This window comes from Rattus rattus, chromosome 14 (genome assembly GCF_011064425.1).
Source record: "Rattus rattus isolate New Zealand chromosome 14, Rrattus_CSIRO_v1, whole genome shotgun sequence".
Taxonomy (NCBI): Eukaryota; Metazoa; Chordata; class Mammalia; order Rodentia; family Muridae; genus Rattus; species Rattus rattus.
In genome coordinates, this window is record NC_046167.1 from 42,490,839 (window position 1) to 42,505,734 (window position 14,896).

A 14,896-nucleotide genomic window follows, 5' to 3' on the forward strand; every position below is an offset into this window, starting at 1 on the left:
TGGACCATTAGCTCCTACCTACCCACAGCTGTCATATAGGGCTGACCCTGAAGCTCTCCAGTACTTCGTCCATCTTTCTTCAATTTGTATTTACTTGTCTCCTTCCTCTGCAGTGTTGTAGAAATATAAAAATAAAAAAGTAAGGTTGTCTTTTACCCGCTGGGTCTACACCTCGGTGCCCCAAGATATCTGCTAGATATCTTGGTGGAAACACATCCCAGCCGCACACTTTCTTACACTCAAACCCTCACATAAAAGAACACACAACACAATAATCTTAGACCCAATTGGTAAGATATAATTGCCCACTTAAACATACAAAGCCTGGTACCATCCATCCCTTAGGAACATTGATAACAACCTGTAAATACACAGAGCAGAATCTTAACATCACCTGCCATGGCTTCTCCCCTCTCTCCGTCTGTCTCTCTTTCTCTTCCCGTCTCCTCCTTTTCCTTCAAAATTCTCTCCCGCCCATCCTTCCTTCTCCTCCAGTGACAGGCCTCCTTCTATCCTGTACCTGCCCCTCACCTGTACTTTACAAATTCAATGGGGAAAAGGTTCTGATCAAGTTACCTGATTCCTGAGTAAGTGACTAGGCAGCTGTCCTAGGAGCAGTGGAATTAGCATCAAAATACAGATAACTTCAGGGCAAACCACAACACTGCAGTTCTCTCTTCTTACATCCTGAGGCACCCTGTTGCCCTTGCCTAACATCCACCGTGGCCAGAGCATCAAGTTGAAGGTTCAAGTTTTCTGCCTCTCCCCTTCTCACAATTTCTTCTCAGGAGAGAGCTGTATCATAGCAACAGTCCCCTAAGACTGGGTCTACTTAGGCCCATAGTTAGAAGAAATGATGTAGTGAACTGAGTGAGGCATGGGCCTGAAGTATGTATGAAGGCAGCAGCTGGAAGATGCTCCACATGACCTGAAGGACACAGAGTTCGTTCTACACCAGATAGTGCTGTGCTGAGGACTCTGGCTGCCTTACAAGGCTCTGGGAAATTGGTCTTGTCCTATATAGGAGCAGGCCTCCCTCAGGTATTGTAACTCCCTGTGCTCCTGTGAATGCTGGACAGATAAACAGGGGACTGTCATCAGAACCGAGCCTAAAGAAGGGTCTCAGGGGCCCAGTGAAAGTCACAGGAGGACATGTGTAGATGTGTGATCTGTCTCTCATGTTGTAGAAAGAAATATCCCCACCCTCACAGTCCAGGAAGACGGCCACGCGGTGAAGACGCTCTTTCAGAGGTATGATTTTTTCTGGGGAGGACAGGGCTCGATACTGGCTTCCAAACATCTCCAGGGTCCAGAAGCCATTCTGAGGAACCAACAGGGCCTCCCCTTTCCTTTCAACACTGTCTTTACAAACGCCAATGGCCCACACCATTACATTTTCCACCTCTACCTCCCAGTAATGCTTTCCTGAGGAGAAGCTGTCCCTGCCCAGGACACATGGACGGCAGTCAAATCTCTCAGGGTTGTCAGACACACTCTGCCTCGAAGGGCCTCGTCTTACACTTCTCTGGTCAGCTGATAGGAAGAGCTCAGGATGAGCTGTATCTGGGTCCAGGACCACATCAGCTGTAGAAAAAAAAATGTCTCAGGCTTAGTGCTGAGATCTCAGTCTCTAGGATATGCACAACCTCTCTTTCCCAACCCAGATTCCCAGATCCTGGGAGCTGATGTGGGATTCCTCTGTGTGGTAGTCTTTTCAAAGAAGTATTTTTTTGATCCAAGCTCATGATGAAGCTCATTTGTCTCCTAGGGACAGGAGCCTTGTCGTCTGTAGAAAAGACTGAGGATCAAAAACCCCAGAAAGTTTAGCAAATAAACAAAATGAATTGTTTCCATTTCCAGCATTTTCAGACCTGTCCCAGTGTTTACCATGATATAAGATCTCTGGAATTCCCTTAGTAGAAATCATCCAACTTGACTTGGACCAACAAGAGAGGGTGAATCTCTCACGCTCCCTAATGATGAGTCAATTAGAGAATTAAACTGAGTCTCACTACACAGTATCTTGGCTAATACAGGATCACCTCACTGGTCTCTACATTCCTTTAACAAGTGATTGAAATAACAGATAAGGTTACCCACAAAGGATGAAGAAGGAGAACGAATGTTACCCAAAGCCAAGAACATACAGCCAAGTCAAGAGGGAGAATACTCAGTCAGGTTTGAAGCCGCTCTGGACACATGAAGTTCTTGCCAACCATCTATACTATGGCTTGCCTAATCTTCACTTATCATGTTAGACTAGTACCTTCCTTCTTCCAAGTTGATATGTCTGATTGTGACAACTTGTGATTGTGTGTCAAGTTAGACTGTGACAGTTTTGAATTTCCTCTTAAGGAGGAACAGTTCTTGTGCTGAGGCATCTGGTAAAGCCTGTATTCTTGTTGATGAAACATGAAAAAATAAATAAAGCTCATGAAGAAAAGGCAGCTATACGCTTCGGGTTCTCCTACTCACCTAACTCACTGAGTGTTAGTGGTCTCCTAGAAGCAGGAACTCATTTCTAGACACCTACTTATTACAGCACTGATCAGCCCAGGAAGCAGATTGCCTTTTTGCCACAAGGATCCAACTGTTCACTCTAAACCACCTCCCAAGTAATAAATACCCAAAGCAGAACTGTCTTCTTCCAAACTGACTCAGGATCCAAGAGGAAGAGGTACTGTTGACAGAGCTATTCTGTATGGTAGACCTCTGCTACTCATGGATTACCTTCTTCTGGGAGAGAGAGAAAGAGAGACAGACACAGAGACAGGGAGACAGACAGACAGACAGACAGAGAGAGAGAGAGAGAGAGAGAGAGAGAGAGAGAGAGAAAGACAGAGACAGACATAGGGAACTGTGAGATGTAAACTGTGGGGCTGATAGAAAGCTCTAGCGAGGGCTGGAGAGATGACTCAGGGGTTAAGAGCACTGACTGCTCTTCAAGAGGTCCTGAGTTCAATTCCCAGCAACCGCATGGTGGCTCACAACCATCTGTAATGGGATCTGATGTCCTCTTCTGGTGTGTTTGAAGACAGCAACAGTGTACTCACATACATGAAATAAATAAATAAATCATTAAAAAAAAAAAAAAAAAGCTCTAGCGATTCCCTGACCAAGCTGGAGTCCAGCATTAGTGAGTCATGGTCAATGAAGCACTCTCAATCCTCTACCTCCCACTCCAGGCCCTTGAGTCTTTTGTTTGTGTCCTCCCTTGGTGAGGAAATCTCAGTGTGTAAGAGAATACCAGAGACACTCACCAGCATGTAAGAGGGTTTGTCTCCATTCTGCAAATGAGAGAAGTGAATGTCATAAGGTCATGGCTGAGCCAGCAGAACACAAACTGCAGAGAGTAGTTCAGGGAAGGTTAAACTTACGCAGTTCCTCTTGAAGCTGCCCTGAAAAGGAAGCAAAGTACTGTACTCAGTAAACAGCTGAAAGAATTTAGATTTGTCTTAAAGCAGGGCTGGCTCTTGCTACAAAACTAAACCCTTCATTCCCACCTGAGAGAGTTAATCTCAATTGTGACATTGACAGGATTTAGAATCACAGTGGAAACGAACCTAGGTTTGTCTGTTAGAGATGTTCTAGGTTAGTTAATGAATTTGAACACGGTGGCTCAGAGGGTAAGAGAGTTTACTGCAAAGCCCAAGTCCACTCTCCAAGACCCACAAAGGAAAGAACCAACTTCGACAAATTGTTCTCTGATTTCTACATGCAGGCCATGGTGTGTCACCCTTCTATAAATAAATAAATAAATAAATAAATAAATAAATAAATAAATAAATGTAATTTTAAAATGTTTGGGGGTCTGACGAAATGGCTTACGGGTTAAGAGCACTAGCTGCTTTTACAGAAGACAAAGGTTCTGTTTCCAACACCTACATGGTGGCTTCTAAACATTTGCAACTCTAGTATCAGGCTATCCAATGCCCTTTTCAGACCTCTGTGAGTACCAGGCACCCAAACATTTAGGCAAAATACTCATTTACATAAATGTAATTTTTCATTTACTTAGTGTGTAGGTATATGTTTTTGTGTGTGTGCTTATGTGTACATGTGACATGTTACAGAAGTGGTGGTCAGAGGATAGCTTATAGGAGCTGGTTGTCTTCTACCATATGGGTTCTGGGTATTGAATTCTGGAATGTCAGGCCTGGTAGCAAGTGTCTTTACCTGCTGAATCATCTTGTCAGCTCCTGTCATAGAACTTTATCACAATAATGAAAAAAGTAACTAATATAATAGCCACTCCTGAGAACTGTCAGAAACCAGGTGAGTGGACAGTGTTAGAATTTTCTTTGTTTGGGTTTGCTATTGTTCAGTCATTCAGTCCTGTGAATAATGCAATGTTTGCAGATTGAGTAAAAAGATCCCAAGGCTTAACCATTAGGATATGAGAGTTCTGAGCACTTCTGCTGCAACTATGTGCCCTCTGTCTAGTTCAGAGGGTGGTGTCCTTTCTTTTCCTCCTCTTGTATGTGGTCCTATGTGGCTTCAGCCAGCTTTGAACTCATTATGTAGCTGAGACTGGCCTTAAACTCAAGAGTGGTGAACTTTCCTACTCTACTCTTTTATCTTCTGAGTTCTTTCTCTTTCCCCTAGCTCCTTACGTGCAGTTTCCTTTTCCTCATATTTGGCTTCTTTTTCAGCTGACAAAATTGATTTCTTCCTGTGGTGTTTCTTGACAAGGCAGATGCTTCCAGATGTGAGGAGGATCACCATTACTATAGGCAGAATGACAGCAGTGACCACCATCCAGACAGCAAGACTCCGCACGAAGGGTTCTGGAAAGTGAGGCAGAGAAAGGCTGTGAGAGAGATAGAACACTGGGGCTAAGAGCACTCCTTGTGGGGAACTCTCTCAGGTCCCAGACCTGGGGTTTCTCCCTCAGGAACAAGGATGGAAGAAAAATGATAGCTTTTTTTTTTTCTTTTCTTTTTTTTCCCTTTTTTTCGGAGCTGGGGACCAAACCCAGGGCCTTGCAAGCGCTCTACCACTGAGCTAAATCCCCAACCCCAAATGATAGCTTTTTACTGGCTGACCTCTGACTGCTTTGGCTGTGGCTCAGGGGATTAAAACTGCAGAATCACTCAGGGCCACTATGGATGAATACCATAGATGCATGCCATTGATGAAACAAGGTAAGCAGGCTGCCAAACCTCTACAGGTGCCACCTTGCACAGGTCCCCAGCATTCTGTTCCAGGCTCTTGCAATGCCTTCCTTCTCACTCTGCTCTTGCTGCATGTGTTCTGTTCTTAACGGAGGGACAGAGATCCTGTTCATACACATTAAACCTTTCCCGTGTGCTGGGTGTGCTGGCACATAGCATAAGCCCAGTACTGGGGAGGCAGAGGAAGGGTGACCGGGAGTTCAAGTCTAGTCAAGTTTAAGTAGAGAGACCTGTTATTTTCCTTTCCTGTCCTCCCAGATGTGGGGGCTATAAACCAACGTAACTACTATTCCTTGCTATTCTATCACTGCTTATCACTACTCATTCACGTGGCTGGGACTAACTGACTTTCTAGTTGCAAGGGATATGGCCTCGGTTCGACTCCAGCCTTCAGGTCAGCAGAACCAAAGATCCTTCCCCAGACCATCCTCTAGTCTCCTGTCACTATTTCAGACATCGACTTATTTGCTTTTCAGAGCCTATCTCCAGAGGGCAGGGGACGAACCTGGAATGAGAATCACACTTGCTGTCTCCTGGCTGAGCAGAGTGTTGTTGATAGAGCAGGTCATGTTCCTCACAGAGCAGTCCCTGATGATTATAGTCATGGTGACTCTGAAAAGGCCTTCTCTGTCTGGTGTATACTCTTCCTCCAGGGCGGGTACAACTTCATCGTACGGGTCTCTCCACACAGCTCGGGGCTCTGGGTACCACCCTCCAGATGTGCATTTTAGCAAGATGCTCCCATCCTCAAGAGTCTTCATCTGAATAAGAGGCTCAGAGCCAAGGCCTGGGAGGAAAGACCAGGGCTCAGCTAAAACAATGGCTGGTTTAGTTCCAGCACTAGGGAGGCAGAAACAGGAGGATCTCTATGAGTTTGAGGCCAGCCTAGCCTACGTACAGAGTTCCAGGACAGCCAGAGATACATAGTGAGACCCTATCTCAAAAAAACAATCAGTCAAACAAACAAAAGGAATGGCTGGGCTAGGGATGTAGCTCAGTAGTAGAGTACTTGTCTGGCCTAAGCAAGGACTTCAGTTTGATCCTCAGCATCACAGAACAAGCAATAGTATTTCAGTGGGCATGTCTTAAGAGATCCACTCTTAAAGGTAGAAGCCAAGAAAAGGGAAGTACAAACTGGCTGGACTTAGGGATACTGAATATGCAAGCTCCTGCAGTCTCTCCTCTGTGGAAGTGGAAAGATGGAGGGAGGATGAAGCAGAAAGAAAGAATGAGATGATGGGTAGGAAGAAAGGCCTTGATTTTAGAGAAGGGACCAATGTGCCAACTGAGCTGGAAGCTCTTCATGAACAAAGGATTCCCTCACATTCTCCACTGTGCCGTAGCCTCAGGGCTCACCACAGCCTAGATATCTACATTGTCTCCTTAAAGCCTTGTTAAGTTTCTGACAGAGACTCTAACTGTCTCATTTCTAAGTAGGTAGGTTGAGTCTAACCAAAAAAAGTCAACTTAGAACTTCACTTTGTGCTCTGTGGAAAAACATCTCAGTTGCTTTAGCCTTGTGACATTCTAGACTAATACAAGAATTTGTCAGGTTGTCACAGTCTTAATGAAGCTTTCTTACTTTAAGACACTGTCCTTTCTAGCTTTCAGGGTTTCCCATCTCTCAGGGCTAAGCAGAGGGAAGGCACTGGTTCACAGCTGTGTGCTAACTGCAATAAGGGCTGCTACCATGGAGATGAGTCTTGACATTTAGAGGTGCTAGGGACTCACTCAGGTAGGTAACATATAGTGCTTTCCCAAATTCACCTACTAGGCACCTGATATAGTCAAAACTGTCACCATTCAATGTATATCGTTGTATTTAGATATGTGGTTGTGAGACATTTCTGTCGCTTTAGGCACACCCCACAAACTTCTATTGACTAGTTCCTTTTAAGCTTACTCAATATTATACCAAAGAAAGGAAATTAAACCATTCACTGATGCCCCAAGCTTTGCGCTCTATTTTATTTTTTGTTGTTTGTTTGTTTGAGATAGGACCTCACAGTGCAGTTCAGACTGGCCTCAAACTCACAGAAATCCTTCTTCCTCATCTTTTGTGTGCTGGAATTACAAGCATATGCTACCACAGTGGGCTAAACAATTTGATTTTTCTGTTTGTTTTTGAGACAAAAGTTTCATATAGCTCAAGCTAGCCTTGAATTGGATATGTAGTTGAGGATGACATTGAACTCCTGATCCTCTTGTGCCTATGTCCCGAGTGCTGGAGTGGGAATACAGGTGTGTGTCATTATGTATGGATCTTCCATTTGATTTTGCCCAGGAAACAAAGCCATAGACACCCAGCCTCACTCAGAAAACTTGATGTGGAATAAGATTCAAAAGAACTTGGCCAGCCAGACCTATATTTGAGAGACCCTGTCTAAACAACAACAGCAACCACAACTCCCAAACAACCACACAAAAACAAACGAACAAAACCCCCACAAAATTTGGCAATCTGAACAAAACAATCTTATAAAGCATTCCATGGGGTTCAGAGACAACAGACTTAAGGATGAAATCACCCAGACAATCCATCCAACAAACAAAATATGAATTAAAAAATAAATAACTCAATCAATAAATCACCTGCTTTTCCCAGCAACCACATGGTGGCTCACAAACATCTGTAATGGGATCTGTTGTCCTCTTCTGGTGTCTCTGAAGAGAGCCACATTGTACTCACATACATGAAATAAATAAATCTTTAAAAAAAAAAAATCAAAGGGTGCTGGGGAGACTGCTCACTGGTAAAGCACTTCTTGTAACAGTGCAACAAGTGCTTTGGATCCTCAGCAGCTATACAAAAGCTAAGGTGGTCTCATGTCTGTGACCCCAGTCCAGAGGCAGGGGATGAGGAGACAGGTGTCCTTGGCCAGCCAGGATAGCAGAGCAGAGATCAAAGTTCAACAACAGACTAAGTTGGAAAGTGACTGAGAAAGACACCTTTGGCTACTATAAGGCATACACGCAGGTAAGAACACACATATCATCTAGTTAAACATTTTATAATGCTCTAATTTAGAGTAGGACAAGTCTGTGCAACATGCTTACAAGGAAAGAATTGGGGTTCCTGGAACCCACAAGCACCACTAGCCAATCCTGAAGTTCTGCTGTGAACAGGATCAGGTTACAAGGGTCAGGAAACCTTCCTACCTAACAAAACATGGCTCCCTTCCTGCATGCTCAGTTTAATTGCCATTTCTTTTTGGAAGCTTTGTAAAATGCTCCAGGTGGTAGTCTTACTGTTCCTCTACAGGGCCACCAGTCTTAGTACATAATTCTGCTGCTCTAATTAATATTGACATTATCTGTTTACGTGTCAATTGCTTTCTCTACAACTATTACAAGGAGAAATGGGGAAAAGGGCAAGGCAAGATTAGCTGAGGATGGTGAAGTTGGTGATACAGTTTGTAATCCCAGCACTTGGTAGGAAGATCAGAAGTTCAAGGTCATTGTCAGCAACAAAGTGATTTTAAGCCTGGTCTGCACTGTAAGATTAATATTAACCAGTGAAATATCTATTGTGGTTTGGGGGACAATGCTTGTTTATCTCAGGCACTCCTGCACATTTCTAACAGTGCCTGTTGCTCAAGAAGCAATGGCCACAGCTAAGCAGAGCTCATTCAGGTGGACTAGAGAAATAGCCCTCCCTGTGTAAAGGAGATTGCAGGCAAGAAATGTGCTAGTCTGTGATGAGCCAGAATGGAGGAGACAAATTTCCCCCAAAAATCACATTGGGAAAAGTCAACAGAGCAAAGCAGAGTGACTTACTTGCCACCCTGAGCCTGATGGTTGCCTGGTCATAGGACCTGCCTTCTTGGAAGTAACAGTAGTAGATGCCATTGTCATAGGTTGTGACATTGTGGATAATGAGCGCAACTCTTCCCTTGCTGATGTCTGTGCTCATGAAGGTGGTTCTTCCTTGGTATGGTACCATCTGCTCCTCTGGTCTCTCTTGATGGCCTCTGTACACCAGAACTGCAGGGGAGAAACGCCACCGGAACCACCGCACCTCCATGTCTTCTGCATTTCTTTCTGGTGTCAGGTGGCAATGTAGTGTGATATTCTCTCCTACCATGGCCAGGATTGGCTCAGCTGGTCCTATGACAGTAAACTGGGCTATTCAACAAAGGGGGACAATCAGACAGGAACTAGAGCTGTTAAACTTAACTCATGAGGTTTGTTTTGTTGTTGTTTATTTTCATTCTGTAGGTCCCAAGAGTGAACTTTATAGTGGCTATTTTGTGTTACAATGTTATACAAAATAAATGTATAAGTACACTCAGACCACTCAAGCTGTGATCTAGACACTGTCTTGGTTAGTTTTTAACTGTTAGTTATACTTGACTGAACCTAGAATTATCTCCGAAGGGGATCTAAATTGGGAAACTGCTTAAGTCATTGGCCTGTGGGCATCTTTGTGGGAGATTCCCTTGATTGATTGTCAATTGCAACAATGTTAAGGCTGCCCACACCATTGCCTAGGCAGGGGGTCTTACCTACATAAGAGCTGATAGAAGCCAGCAAGCAGTATCTTCAAGGACTCTCCTGCACTTGGCAGTGAAGTTAGTTCCCTGGTTGGAGGTAATGCTATGTGGGATAGCAAGCCCGCCTGCCTTCAAGTTCCTCTCTTGAATTCCCTCCATGATGGACTGTGGCTTGCATTTGTACCTAATTTGTACCCTTCCCTTTCCTAAGTTGCTTTTTGTCAGGGTATTTATCACAGCAACAGAAATGGAACTAAAACAGATACTTTTGGATCATTTAATGTAGGGCCCTAGGAAATTCTTCATCCAGTATGTGGCCTGGAGAACTGAAAAGGTTGGACAACCTTGGATTAGATAAGTTATGTCCAAGGCCACAGGGGCCTCCTAGTGGGCTGGTAGCTATGGCTAGAGGGCAGCATTTCTGGGAACAATCGAAGGAGGCCGCAAATATTTTAGGAACAAAATGCTACCCCACGTGTGTAGTGCACACCCATGATCCCAACACTGAGGAGATGGAGGCTGGAAGATTGGCTCTTCAAAGTTATCTTCAGCTTCATAGCAAATTCAAGACCAGCCATGAACAATAACAAAATAAAACTAGAAAACCAGAAAACCAGAACCGACATGACCAGAACACTGCAGTCACCCTGAGCATTTAGTATAGCTCCAGCACTCAGAAATACTTGTTCTTCAGCCCAATGCCTGAGTGTGGTACAGACTCAGGATTCAAACCATAGCCCGTGCATGCTAGGAAAGCACTCTACTGACTGAGCCACATTCCTAGCCCCCTTGTTTTGTTTCATGAGACAGCATCTTATTAGGTACCCCTGGCAGGCTTTGAACTTGTGGCAGTCTTGACTCAGCCTCCTAAGTTTATAGGTATGTACCATCAAACCTGGCAAGGTAAGAGTTTAAACATTGCTATTTGATGATGTGGTGTTAATATATATCATTCAAATCTACTTCATCTATTTTTAACTCTTTTGAATGTTGCCACTTGGACATTTACAGATCTCCTTTGGTGTTCTAGCTGCATTTCTGAAAGACAATTGGGATAAATCCATCATTCACATTCAGAAGGATGAGCCAACACAGCTGCAATCCTCTTGCCTCTGTCTGTCAGTAGAACTGTGGCCATTGCTTTCTGAGAAGCTGATAGGAGGAGAAGCCAACAGCTGTACCTGAGAGCAGCGCAAGCAGGCTGAGGACCAAGAAGAAGAGAAGGGAGGCTAACGGGCAAGAATGCAGAGAAGCAGCAGGCTCCATAGGACTTCAGGACAGAGTCACCTAGTTCACGTGTGGACAGAAAACCTAGAAGTACAGAGGATAAGTCACCCACGATTCCCATGTACATTACACCTTTTTGTCCCTACGCTGGCCTCATGAGCATGTGCCTTGGATGGACTCTTTTCTCCTATGGAACTGGTTAAACCTCAATAGGTGGATTCGCCAAACATTCTATTAAACAAACAACATAAACACCTGGCAGGCAGTTTTCTGCTGTCTTAGGTTCAGTTGTCTTTCCAGAGTCTGGTTTCTTTAGCTGCCATTTGATATCCCTCCCCCTCCCTCCTCCTCTTCCTTTCTTTCTTGAGCTTTTCCTCATCTCCTCCTCCTCCTCCTCCTCCCCCTCCTCCCCCTCCCCCTGTCTTCTCCTCTCCCTCCCCTTCCCCTGTCTTCTCCTTCCCCTCAGCCTCTTCCTATTCCTCCTCCTCCTCCTCCTCCTCCTCCTCCCTCCGCCCTGAACCCTCCTCCTGTTCCTCCTCCTCCTCCTCCTCTCCTCTCTCCTCCTCCTCCTCCTCCCCCACTTCCTCCTCCACTTCCTGAACCTCCGGTCTTTCTCCTATTTCTCTACCTAGTTCTTCCTACTCTTTTTCCTCCTCCCTCCCTCCCCTCCCTCCCAAATTGTCTTCCCTCTCCCTCCCCCTGTCTCCACCGGTTCCTCCCGGTGAACCACAGGTAAAACTTGGGTAGGTGAGGCTACCCCTCCCCCAAGGTGTTCTTTCCAGAGTCAAAGATCCGGCTTTTCCCACCCAGCAGTCAGATTGGTGCCCTATCCCCCCGGTCCCGCCCCCTCCTGCGGCCCCTGCCTGGACTCCGAGTGCTCCCTGCCCCCTTCCCTACCTTCTAGAATTAATTGCGTTTTCTTTTCTTCTCAGACCCCGAGAATGCTGATTATCTTGCCTTTTCTCTACTCTCCTACTCTCTGCTGAGCACAGTCGCCACCAGAGAACTAACTGCTACAGTAGAGAAGAAAGAAGAACTTTCCGCTCTCCATTAGTCGCAAAGTGCCGGGACTCATGACATCAGACCTCAGCGGACCCACTCCGCATGCGAGTCTCACAATTTCCATTGAGCAGTTTAGAGCCCGGTATTGGCCTGCCAGGAGTCATCAGCCAATAGTATTCCTGTGTCTAGCTGTCACTTGTTACTAGGTAGCATACCAGAAACAATCCTTTCTCCCTCCTGTCTTCCTTTTCTTTTCCCCTCTTCTTTCCTCTTATTCCTTCCCTTTCATCCACTCCTTTCTTCCTCTCTTCCTCCCACTTGAGAGATCCTGGAGTTGTGCCTGTTGTCCAGAGGTCTCATCCCTATGTGTTGAAGTGTATGTGAGAAAAAGGGAGGTAGGGAGTCAGATACAATCCTGGTGTGCTGGCTCACTCCTTTAATCCCAGCACTCAGGAGCACTCAAGCTCTTTGAGTTCAAGGGCAACCTGGTCTACAGAGTGAGCTCCAGGACAGTCAGGGCCACACACAGACACTCTGTCTCAAAAATCCAAAAAAGAAATGGAGGAGTGGGAGGAAAAGCAAGACTCAGAATGACCAGTGACCTTTTGAACTGTATCCTAGATTCTTAGAATTTTCTCTGGGTGTATCTTCCACACATACTCAGAAAAAATTCCTATTCTATCCTGTTCATGTTCCAGACCTCTGACACATATAGTCAGTGGTGTAGTAAAAATGGTTGAACTTTGGAGAGTAAATGACTTAAGGAAACCTTCCATAGACCCATGGGTAGTTCAGTACATAACTAGGCTTAAATACTTGTTCAAATGAACAGATACATACAACATTTACTGTTTGGTCCTTGTTTCTTAAAAAGTCCTGCATTGCTGCTGTCTTTGGCCTTGGCCAGCCTTTTGTTTTGGCTTTCTTATACCAAACTCTAGACCACTTGCTAATTTACCCATGTAATAGTATCTTTGGATTGGAAATGTTTTCCACTAGTGTGATTGTCTGTGAACTAGAGGACATCATTTGATCAAGTTGAATGCTGTCATACATTTCTGATTATGTATTCTACTAATCTGCTTAATAGGATCTACAGAATCTGATTCTAATCATGTTGGGCACTACTGTTTCTTCAGAGAAGAGCTGTAGATTCTCTGTAAGCAACAAAGAGCTTTGAAACTGGATCTTGAATTTTCATGGTAGAGATGGGTTACACTTTATATGATCTTAGTAATGATCCCATTCCCTTCAGACCCAAATGTTGGTCTTCTGTCTTTATTCTGTTTCTTCTCCTTTTCAGTAGACTGCCCTTAGCTGGTTCTTCAGTAGTCTGTCACTATATATGAGGATTCTTTTGGTTGTCTTCAGAGACCTAACTGTCATCAAGACATGAAACTTTTTTCAGCTAGAAGCAGCCAAATCAAGTTAATACCTAGTTCCTAAATGACTGTAATGTAGTTAGTATGCTAACAGCAGGTTTGGAGGTCATTGAAACTCCATGTCATAAAACAGGACTTTGATTGCTATTTTTAAAAGGGGGGATTTGAATGATGTCTTTGGCCCTAGTAGACATGACATTGTGAACTTCTAGAAGGATCATATATGTAATTACTATTGGGTAGGAGGCTTTCTTTTTAAGATTATCTTTTTTAAAATTTTCTATGTAGGAGTATATGTCACATGTGTAAGGTTGTCTGTGGGTAGTCCCCTGGAACTAGAGTTACACTCAATGGCTCTGGGTGTTGAAAATAAAACTCCTGGGCCTCTGGAAAAGCACTAAGTATTTTTAACCACTGAGCATCTCTCAAGTCCACTAGAGACTTTTTAAAAATGAAGAACAATGTCTTAGTACTGTCTACTCCCTTAAGAGTTAAACAAGTCAGGCATGACTTTAATTCCAGCACTCAGAGATAGAGACAAGCCTGTGAGTTTGAGGTCAGCCATAGCTAGTAAGACCCTGAACAAGGACACCGAAGCACGGCCAACTACCGGACGACGGAGACAAGAGAGCTGCAGCGGGAATTGAGGACTCTTCAGGCCATATAGCTCGGTGCGTCGCTGGAGAGGGAAGTAAGGACCAGTTGTCCCATTGTCATGGGGAAGATATGGATTAAGGAGGCTTGTTTCAAGGGTTGGGGATTTAGCTCAGTGGTAGAGTGCCCGCCTAGCAAGCCCAAGGCCCTGGGTTCGGTCCTCAGCCCCGGAAAAAAAAAAAAAAAAAAAAAAAGGGACAAGGTAATGGTAAAGTGTTTTTGTGTATGCATTCTTTTAGAGTTATGTTCTAGTCTTTGGACCCTGAGTAGAGATAGTTTACACCCTAGACATGAGAGAGAATGGGTTTGGGAAAACAGTCCTCCCGGACTCTCTGTGGATGCTTTGGAGAAAGAGAAAAACTTTCAGAGCTCTCCTAGGAACAGAAGAAAGGCAGGAGATGTCCTGCCTCACTGCTGGCTCCTATTGGAGAAATGCTTATTTCTGGTTCTGGGTTCCATAGGTAGGATATCTGGGTCCCTTCTGTGGGACACCATCTAGTTTTTCCCCTCTGTGTCTATTGTCTGTCCTTGGTGCACCAAGCTGTCCATGTCTGTCAGTTTATGTCTGTGGTTTTTGTTTCTCGTTGTTTAAATGTTTTATGTTTCATGTTCAAAAGAAAAAATGGTAAAAACTTTATCTGCTGGTCGTTCACACCTTGATTTGGTTTTAACTCGTTTCAAAAAAAAAAAAAAAAAGGAACAAATGAATAAAAACAGTTTCAATTGGCCTTTGGAGCCCTGTACCTGTAGCTAGGAGCCTAGGTCAGCTGGAGAAACTGCCTGGGGGGCTGAGCGTCTGGAGGAGCTGATCTTAAAGGCGCCAACAGCTCCTCAGCTTCTATGGTATGGGAGCTGATGGCTGTTTCTCTTAGAAAAATCCCTGACTTATTATTAGACTTAGCAGGTGACAAGGCGCTTCTTTTAAAATCACAGCTAGAGGGGTTGGGATTTAGCTCAGTGGTAG

General features: G+C 44.5%; 1 protein-coding gene across 1 annotated transcript; it reads right to left on the reverse strand.

Annotated features, from left to right (window-relative positions):
- Window positions 1–613: 613 nt before the first annotated feature.
- Window positions 614–11,866, reverse strand: LOC116883584 (butyrophilin subfamily 2 member A2). Its single transcript, XM_032884764.1, has 7 exons — window positions 11,792–11,866; window positions 10,849–10,978; window positions 8,952–9,299; window positions 5,680–5,961; window positions 4,614–4,787; window positions 3,378–3,398; window positions 614–1,584 (listed from the first exon to the last, which is right to left on the reverse strand). The coding sequence occupies exons 2-7, from the start codon at window positions 10,931–10,933 to the stop codon at window positions 950–952; spliced, it is 1,545 nt and encodes a 514-aa protein (XP_032740655.1). The 5' UTR covers window positions 10,934–10,978; window positions 11,792–11,866; the 3' UTR covers window positions 614–949.
- Between the last annotated feature and the right edge of the window lie 3,030 nt (window positions 11,867–14,896).